General features: G+C 37.4%; 1 protein-coding gene across 1 annotated transcript in view; it reads right to left on the bottom strand.

The window, feature by feature from the left end:
- The window catches only part of LOC106880744 (disheveled-associated activator of morphogenesis 1), a 129,049-nt gene that overhangs the window by 67,164 nt on the left and 51,568 nt on the right, over positions 1-10,317 (bottom strand). Inside the window, exons 5-9 of the mRNA XM_089348382.1 lie at positions 8,949-9,037; positions 8,331-8,505; positions 7,229-7,351; positions 5,320-5,434; positions 4,586-4,701 (exon numbers count right to left, since the gene is read on the bottom strand). Of these exons, the coding sequence (XP_089204508.1) occupies positions 4,586-4,701; positions 5,320-5,434; positions 7,229-7,351; positions 8,331-8,505; positions 8,949-9,037 (618 nt within the window). The remainder of the gene's footprint in view (positions 1-4,585; positions 4,702-5,319; positions 5,435-7,228; positions 7,352-8,330; positions 8,506-8,948; positions 9,038-10,317) is intronic.

The following is a 10,317-nucleotide window of genomic DNA, read 5'->3' as shown; positions in this document are numbered from 1 at the left end:
GAGGTAGTTGATAGCTTCCGCTATCTGGGTGACCAAGTTAGTAGTGGGGGTGGGTGCACTGAAAGTGTAACTGCTAGAATAAGAATAACCTGGGCCAAGTTTAGAGAGCTCTTACCTCTGCTGGCGACAAAGGGACTCTCACTCAGGGTAAAAGGCAGACTGTATGATGCATCTGTACGAACAGCCATGCTACATGGCAGTGAAACATGGGCTGTGACTGCTGAGGACATGCGTAAGCTCGCAAGGAATGAAGCCAGTATGCTCCGCTGGATGTGTAATGTAAATGTGCATACCCGTCAGAGTGTAAGTATCTTGAGAGAAAAGCTGAACATAAGAAGCGTCAGTAGTGGTGTGCAAGAGAGACGATTGCGCTGGTTTGGACATGTGGTGAGAATGAATGAGGATAGCTGCGTGAAAAAGTGCCACTCCCTAACAGTTGAGGGAACCCGTGGAAGAGGTAGGCCCAGGAAGACCTGGGCTGAGGTGGTGAAGCAAGACCTTCGAACATTGGGCCTCACCGAGGCGATGACTACTGACCGAGACCTTTGGAAATGTGCTGTGCGTGAGAAGACCAGGCAAGCCAAGTGAGACCGTTGCCAGTACCGCCTGACTGGCCTTGTAGGGTTTTCGAGCGTGATCGTTGCCAGTGCCCCTGGACTGGCTCTTGTGCGGGTGGCACATAAAAGACACCATTTCGAGCGTGGCCGTTTTCGTGCGGGTGACACGTAAAAGCACCCACTACACTCTCTGAGTGGTTGGTGTTAGGAAGGGCATCCAGCTGTAGAAACTCTGCCAAATTAGATTGGAGCCTGGTGTAGCCATCCGGTTGCACCAGTCCTCAGTCAAATCGTCCAACCCATGCTAGCATGGAAAGCGGACGTTAAACGATGATGATAATATTACGGAGATGTACTTGCATAGCAAGTGACCTGATCTGAGATCGTGTGCTGGAACGAAAACAATTGCAGCGTGGAAGGTGTTTATAAGCCATTTAAAACAACACACAAAAACCGTTAGATTCACTTCAACATTTAAATTTAATTTGTCAAAATATTTTCGTCGCTTTGAGACCGCGACCCATTCACTGACAAAATTCTGTGCATAGAATTTTGTCAGTGAACAGGTCAGGGTCTCAAAGCGATGAAAATATTTTGACAAATTAAATTTAAATGTTGAAGTGAATCTAACAGTTTTTGTGTGTTATTTTAAATGGCTTATAAACACCTTCCATGCTGCAATTGTTATACACACACACATATATATATATATACACACACATATATATATATATATACATATATATATATACGCACACACATATATGTGTGTGTGTGTGCGTGTGTGTGTAGTGAGAATTTACAAAAAAACAAACGACGAAGATGGGTGTGTAAACAACAAACATGTATATATATATATTACATAAGAAGGGAGAGAGGAGGTTTTGTTAGGTTCCTCACACGCAATGTGCATAGGTATAAAATCTCCTGGATACAGAACAGTGATGAGGCTGATGGTGTGGGCATACATCTTGAACCAGAAGGGAACCAGAGGAGAAGCAGAAAAGGTTTGCCAATGTTCTGCGATGTGAAGACCAGAGACTTGAAGTGTTTCTCATTCTAAGACAGTGTGTGAAAGAAAATCATGATGTCATAGGAGAGAAATGTGTCCACAGGGATGATGGTGCATTTGCACTTGATTCTGCAAAGAAAGAGCCTTGAAAATGCCATTATGAAAGGCTGCTAAATGTGGAGAATGAATGGGAGAAGGAGAGTCTGCCAAATGATGACCCAACTGAGGGACCAGCTATGCAAATTGACAGTAGCTTGGTAGATAAAGCAATTAAGGATATGAAGACAGGGAAAGCCCCCACATGATCAGGAATCACCACGGAGATACTTAAAATATCTGGTGGAGTAGGATATAGCCTAGTCATCCATATAGTTAATCAGGTTGTCCATGAGGTAGTCATATCCAATGATTGGTGTAGCAGCATTATAGTCAACTGCTACAAAGGCAAAGGTGTTGCCTTAGACACAAATAATTCCAGAGGCATCAAATTGCTGACAAGGTGATGAAATTCACAGAAAGGGTTATAGCTCAATTAATTAGGAAGTGAGTTAGTGTAGATGAGGTGCAGTTGGGATTTGTGCCACACATGAGCACGACTGATGCTATATTCCTGGTTAGGCAACTACAGGAGAAATATTTAGACAAAAATAAACCTCTGTACCTGGCTTTTGTCAACAAAAAGCAAGCTTTTGACAGAGTCTCCCACACCCTTATCTAGTGGTCAATATGGAAGCTAAGGATAGATGAGTGGTTGGTGAGAGTTGAACAAGCTGTGTACAGGGATGCTGTCAGTAAGGTGAAGGTTGGCAACAAGTATAACGAAAAATTCAGGGTACAAGTTGGAGTTCACCAAGGATCAGTTCTTAGCCCCATCTTGTTCATCATAGTCCTCCAGGCAATAACAGAGGAATTTAGGACAGGCTGCCTCTGAGAGCTCCTCTATGCTGATGACCTTGTTCTTATAGCTAAATCACTACCAAAACTAAAAGAAATTTCAGGTGTGGAAGCAAGGTCTAGAATCAAGGGGCATTAGATTTAATCTAGCAAAAACCAGACAAACCACAAATCCCTTCAGATAGATCACCCTGCACGATCTACAGAAAAAGCATAGGTAGAAACTCCATAAGATGTACCTGGTACAAGCTAGGGGCACATAAGAAGTGCAGCAATATCAGAGGAAGGTTAACTGGGAAAATAGTTTTTGTGCATGGAAGGTGCACAGGTACAATAAACACTAAAAATGAACAGAAAATAGATTCCATCTGTTATAAACCCAAACTGGAATATCTAAGTTTAAAAGGTTTTAATCAACTAAAAATAGAGTAATCTACAATACAAACAAAGATTGTTAAATTGGAAGCAAAACTAAACTTCAACACAATAACAGCTTTATGCAGCAAGTTGCTACAGTCTCGACTAACTAAAAACTAACACTGAACACGTGCCGTAATCAGAACAGAACTCTGCGCAGTTGCACTGCAGACAAAGAACAGCAATCGAGACAAAGTGATGTAATCAAAACTAAAATCACAAAATTTTTACCCCCTAAAAAAAAACAATTAACCAACAAAATACAAAATACAAACATAACCATGAGCCAATCACAACAACATAATAATGAGGTATTTCATAAGCGTAACATCAATCATAAATTTAACCTATCAGGAACTTTTTTTGTTCTGGACGAATGCCAGTGCAAAGTAGTTTGAGATTCTGGTTCTTGCATTAACCAAGTAGGAATGGAAACACCATGCATAGAACGTCTAGGAAATTTAAAGAATCTTTCATGCGGGACCTCATTAGTTGCCATGCATAAAAATGAATGTTGCGAATGTAAAACTTCTGGAAGTACGACATCCCATTGAGAAACTGGTAAACTTCTGCTATGTAAGGCCAGTTTAATGGAATTCCATATTACTCCATTATACCTTTCACATTGAGCATTTCCACGAGGATTGTACACAGCAGAATGAGTAATCGCTATACCCCTATCATACAGAAATTAAGTTCTTTAGATACAAAACATTTAGCATTATCACTATGAATAACAGCAGGAAATCCGAAAAGATTAAACAAAACCTTCAAATTATTAATAACGGAATGAGTACTAGTATCAGTACATGGGAAAATAAACAAAATCCATGAATACTCATCCACAACAGTTAAAAAATACTGGTTCTTTGACACTGAAGGTCGGGGTCCTTTAAAATCAACACTCAATATTTCAAAAGCTTGAGAAGATTTAATTACTGATGAAACAGAGGTTTTAGTAAAGCAACATATTTCACAATCGTTAGTCATACACTTTACATCATCTACATAGTATGGCAAATTCTTAACTTTAATATAATGAAACAATCATGTGATCCCAGGATGACACAGCGCTACACGAACACAGTACAGTTCATTATCTGTCGTAGCTGCGCAATAAATATGCGATAAAGCATCAGATCCAACATTAAACTTGCCTTGGCAGTAAATGATATCAAATTTTATACTGGGCTAGTTCGATTTGCCAACGCAGTATCTTTTCGTTTTTAGGTTTACTATACTTTTGAGAATTACACATAAAAGCAACACTGCTTTCATCAGTTATTAGTGCAAAGTTACGTCCAAGAAGAAAATGAGACCATTTTCTCACAGATTTCACAATCGCTGTCACCTCTTTTTCAATACAAGAATAACAACGCTCTCTTGGGTTGAGGGTTCTTGAAAAAAATGCAACTGGCTTTCCATTTTGGTGTAAAATGCCAGATATAGCTACCTCTGATGCGTCTGTTTCTGTTGAGAAAGGAAGGCTTTCGTCAATCACTTTTAAGGTAGCATTTGCTAAATCATCTCAAAGATTTAAACTTGACAAGCCTTGTTCACTGAAAGGAAAATATTTAGTATCAACCAATGGTTTTATCTTGTCAGAGAAATCTGGAATCCATTTGGAATAATATACAAATAGACCAACAATTCAACTCAATGCTTTGTGGGTACTAGGAATAGTTAGTGCTAGAAAGGGTTTTACCCGGTCAGGGTCAGGTTTCAAGTTACCATTTTGAATTTCATAGCCAAGCAATCGAATCAGTGTAGTGCTACAAATGCATTTGGCATCATTAAAAGTTAAATTACAGACTTTAGCAACTTGAAGAAAATGTTTTAAATTTTGATCATGTTCTTCATTTGATTTACCACACACAGTTATTTATTTATTTATTTATTTATTTATTTATGTGTTTCAGCCAAGTGGCTGCGGTCATGCTGGTGCACCACCGTGATATGTTGTTGATATATGCAAAAGTTTAAAAGCTCTACAATTATGGCTCTCAATTATATTATTGATCACTCTCCGGAAACAGGGCACTGCATTTGTAAGTCCAAAAGCAATACGTTTGCTTTGGTACAATTTTCCCTGTGCTTCGAAAGCAGTGTAAGGTCGGTCTTCAACTGGAATCTCAACTTGATGATATGCACTTTTGAGATCCAGTGTGCTAAAATAATTAAACTGAGCTATTTTTGTGACCATGTCATGCATATTTGGCAGCGGATATCCATCTAATTGTGTAAACTTATTTATAGTCGCACTATAATCAATACACAGTCTCTTGTGATGATTTTTTCCTAATATTACCAATACCTGGGCTCGCCAAGGAGAAATACTGGGTTCAATTACCCCTTCTGCCAAATCTCAGCTTATAGTATCAGCAATAAATTTTTCATTATTGGCAGACTGTCTTCTTGATTTTGTAACTATGGCTTTACAGTCAGAGTTTAAATTTTCAAACAACCTTGGTGTAATGTCACTTTTAATGCAATTTAGAGCTCCCAAATGTAATGGGGGCTTGTCGCCGTCAAAGGTAATTTGTACATGTTGATGCTGTTTTAAGAAATTTTGCCCTAAAATTATATCTACAAACAAATTATCAAGTACCACCAGCTTTACTTGCTCATAAATTCTTCTCTGAAGTTCAAATGAACCCATACAATAACCGTTGCTTTGGGAACGATTTCCATTGACAGCCATGTTAATTTCATTCCTCTTAGACTTCACCACCAATTTGTTTTTTTTTTTTTACAAAGTCTTTGCTAATATGATTCATAGCAGAGCCGGTATCAATCAAAGCAAATGCTTTCACACCATCGACTGTTATTGTATAATTAACTTTAGTAGCAGCACACGGCTTTCGAAGCACAGGGAAAATTCTATGAAAGCAAACGTATTGCTTTCAGACTTACAAATGCAGTGCCCTGTTTCCAGAGAGTGATTGATAATATAATCAAGAGCCATACTTGTAGAGCTACTTTTGCATATATCAACAACATGACTGTGTGTGGTAAATCGAAGGAAGAACAAGATCAAAATTTAAAATCACAACATCATCAAATGTCAAGGGGGATACCTCGAAGTAGTTAATAGCTTCCGTTAATAGTGGAGGTGGATACTCCGAGAGCGTAGCTGCTAGAATAAGAATAGCGTGGGTAAAGTTCAGAGGGCTCTTAGCTCTACTGGTAACAAAAGGCCTCTCCCTCAGAGTGAAACACAGATAGTATATGCCTGTGTGTGAACAGCTATGCTACATGGCAGTGAAACATGGGTTGTGACCACCAAGGACATGCATAGGCTTGAAAGAAATGAAGCTAGTATGCTTTGCTGAATGTGCAATGTCAGCTTGCATGTATGACAGAGTGTAGGCATCTTGAGAGAAAAGTTGGGCATAAGAGGCATCCAATGCAGTGTGCTAGAGAGACGACTGCACTGGTATGGTCATATGATGCTTACAGATAAGGACAGATGTGTAAAGAAGTGCCAGTCTCTAACTGTGGGGGGAAACTGTGGAAGGGGTAGACCCAGGAAGATATAGGATGAGTAAGACATAGGACAAATTTTGGGCCTCGTGGAGAGAAAAGTAACCGAGACCTTTGGCAATATGCCTCACTCAAGAAGACCTGTCAAGCCAAGTGAAATCATAGTCATGGCCAATGCTGGTGTCATGTAATTAGCACCCATGCCAGTGGAATGTAAGAGGCATCTTTCTGACATTGGGTCTCGTGGAGGCAATGATAAGTAACTGAGACCTTTGGCGATATGCTGTAGTTGAGAAGACCCATCAAGCCAAGTGACATCATAGTTGTGGCTGTCATGTAACTAGCACCTATGCCAGTGGCACATAAAAAGCACCCCTTTACACTCTTGGAGTGGTTAATGTTAGGAAGGGCACCCAACTGTAGAAACCATGCCAATTCTGATTGGAACTTGGTGCAGCCCTCCTGCTTACCAGTGTCAGTTTAACCCATGCTAACATGTAAAGAAGATGCTAAATGATGATGATGATGATAATGATATAGTGGTAAGAAACTCTCAAGGGAGCTGAAAAGCAGAAAGTTTTCATAGAAGAACCCCGTCCTCACCTCATGCAAGTGTTTTGGCCCTTATATTCAAAGAGGGCCAAGCTGCATCCTGGTCATGATTCTTGGGTGCCCTTCTGCTGATGCTTTTTAGTCAATTGGATATCAGAGACTTGTGCATTTAAACCACCTGGAGATTTCATCTGGTTGTAACTCCTCTCCTTTGACTCAGCTTTCAAATTTATACTTTAAGAAATAATGTTGGTTCTCATGGTAACAGCGAAACGCCACCGCTATCACATCATCATCATTTAGAGTTACTTACCTTAGCTTTAAAACACAAAAATGTTACCTTCAAATGGCATGGAGGTCGTTTTTGTTCCTCCTCGATCAGATCTAACTGGAACATCTCTCCACTTTCTCTAGTATTACCATTTGGGCTTTGCTCCTAGAGACTCAGAATTATTTCATTAGATTGTAAGCAGATTTGCCCACAAAACCACTGGTTCCAACCTCTGTGGTGAGAACCTTAACCTAGATCTTGTCAATGATATGTATTCACTTGCCACATGTTTAAATGAAATCTCTCCCTTCTGATGTATAAGAAACATAAAATAATATTATCACTGATACTGCAAATAGTCATTAGGCTGAATAAAACCTGATATGTGCAATTAAAACAGCATTAAATTAAAATAACCATTTATATATCATATTTAATGTAAATATACCATTGAGAGGTATGATGCTATGGATTTTCATCTGAGAAAAAAATCTCTTCATAGACATGTTGTGTTAATAACACAATATATATTGGAGCAAGATTTTTAAAAAATCACTCTGAGAATGCTAGATAGATTTCAGCCTTATCAATTACATGTACTGGTTAGTCACATACCAAGAAATTTGTGTCCTCTGATACATGGAAAAAAGTGAATAATACTTTCAGTGATATTGCAAATAAATACAGGTTTAATAAAAACTCAGTGTATGCAACTGAAACAGCATTAAATTAAAATAGCCACCTATGTATCATACTTAATCTATATACACCACAGAGAGGCATAATGTTGTGGATTTTCATCCATGTGATAATTTCTTCATAGACTTGCTCTACAGTAAATCCCTGCCCATATAGGTGAACCATGGTTCACCTATTGTAGTTTATTATTTAAGCTTATGTTGATTCCTCTATGGTGTTGTTTTGCATTTATAATAAAATAAATATATACAAATTACAAAAATAATTTTAAAAAATATACAGTACTGTTTCTAATTCACAAATTTTCACCTATCGAGTGGGGTTTTAGAACATAACACCTATGATAGTTGAGGGATTACTGCATTAAAAACAGTATATAATTTACAATATCAGTGGAACTACTTTGACATGCTGCAACCTAATAACCAGAAAGCACTATCCTTACAGAAGAGTAATGAGGTACTGTAATGCATAAACATAAATTCAAACACCCATCATCCATAATCAAAAACCACATTAGCAAATTAGCAACAGAGTTTTGAAAATTTTGTATGATAAAGAAATCTTCAACCAAGCTGCAACACACTATAATGAAGTTATCAAGTGGATTTAATGAAGAGCTGCAATAAATAAAAGCAAAACAAACACAAAATAAAAGAAACCCAGTAGAAGAAACATGAACCCACACTTCAACCTGAATGTAGCAACAAATGTAATACACAGCTTTCTAACACTAATCAACAAAAACTTCCCAACTGAACATGAATACCACAAATTATTCAAAAGAAACAAGTCAGCAACAGCAGCACAAAAAACAAAAGCATCATATTTTTACTTATTACCATGTTTTGAGACAATATTATTTTGCCTTTCATCCTTTCATGGTTGATAAAAGAAGTACCAGTTGAGCATTGGGTTCAATGTAATTAACAAGATCCTCCCACTAAATTTCAGCCCTTGTGCATAGAGTAGAAAACAATATTATTTTGTAGTGTCACACTTTAGTATTCTGCTTCAAAATTAAACAAAACTATATAAAATAGAGAAGGAAAATTTAGCTCACCTCATTGGCTGGGTTCTCAATGCAGTTTTCAGGTTTTCAACCAATTTACTTCGAGAAGCTTCATGTTCATCATTGAACTGAATGCATACCTAAGCAAAAAGAATAAATACTATTTAAAATTTTTAGCACATACAATCAGTAAACTATAGCAAAAACAAAAACCTCACTATCTGTTCATCACATATAAATGGTCTAGTCAACACAACTTATGATGGCAAGAACCAGCAAGCCAGACTGCACAGAAAGCTGTTTATCTTATTTCATACATTCATACTACAGCAGTATATACAATACTGTTAAAAATTGCATAAATAATTACTTTTGATGAAGTAATAACAAAGTTGAGTCTGATATAATTTAGGATAGATATAATAAATTAATTCTGAAACCAAACTGATGTAATTTAACAACTATGTGAAGAAAAATAATAACCTTTATTGGGTGCTGATCTTGTGAGATTGAGATTAAGTATGAATTACAACAGTTATATGAAATCAGCTAATAAGCCATCACTGAAATCTTACTTGATCTTCAAATATGATAGAGAGCAATTCAGCAAGGCAACTGTGGTAAAAGGCAAAAGTGAAATGTGATAATTCCAGTCAATATCTGAAAACAAATTATAAGCCCTGCTTCTCAGGAAGCCATCACTATTCTATGATACTTGTACACTTGTATCAATACAAGATGTGTTGATAATGTGGTAGTTTAATAACAGTTTGCAATTATAACTGAAATTACCAGAAATTATTAATGCTGTAAAACTGAAATACTTCTCATGTTTCTAATTTGCTTGACAGCACAAACCCCCAGCTTTATAAAATAAGGCATTAGAACATTTCTAGAAGTTCAGTGGTGTCATAAAGAAGAAATAGGTAGAGAAATTAATACTTTTAGTCCAAAGTCTAAGTGAAATTTTGTACTGGACTTAATGAGGCACTATGGTTAGGTGTTTACAGTGTTGGGCTACCAACCATATTGTCATGAACAGAAAACTTAATTTTGTTTTGAGTCCTGAACAAGAAACATTACTTTGTCTTATATAACAATGAGGGTCAGCTGACAAGTTCAAAGGCTGACTAAGATATGATCATAGAAAATGACAAAATGAGGTTTATTTTTGAACATAGTTACCCTTGTGGTCAACACACTTCTTCCATCAATGTCACAGTGTTTGGATCCCATTGCTAAAGAAGCTTTCATTCTGTTAGTCAAAAAAGTTATCAATAGCATGTCATCATTGCAATACTGGTTCCCAGCCAAATGTTTTTACATGTTATGGAACAGATGATAATCAGATGGGGCCAAATCAGAAGGACAGAGAGGGTGATCAACTAGTTCAAAGCCACAGTCATGCACAGCAGCTATT

The sequence above is a fragment of the Octopus bimaculoides genome, chromosome 3 (assembly GCF_046866305.1).
Source record: "Octopus bimaculoides isolate indiv1 chromosome 3, ASM4686630v1, whole genome shotgun sequence".
NCBI lineage: Eukaryota > Metazoa > Mollusca > Cephalopoda > Octopoda > Octopodidae > Octopus > Octopus bimaculoides.
The sequence above is the reverse complement of the archived record's forward strand: the minus strand, read 5'-3'. Positions and strand labels throughout refer to the sequence as shown.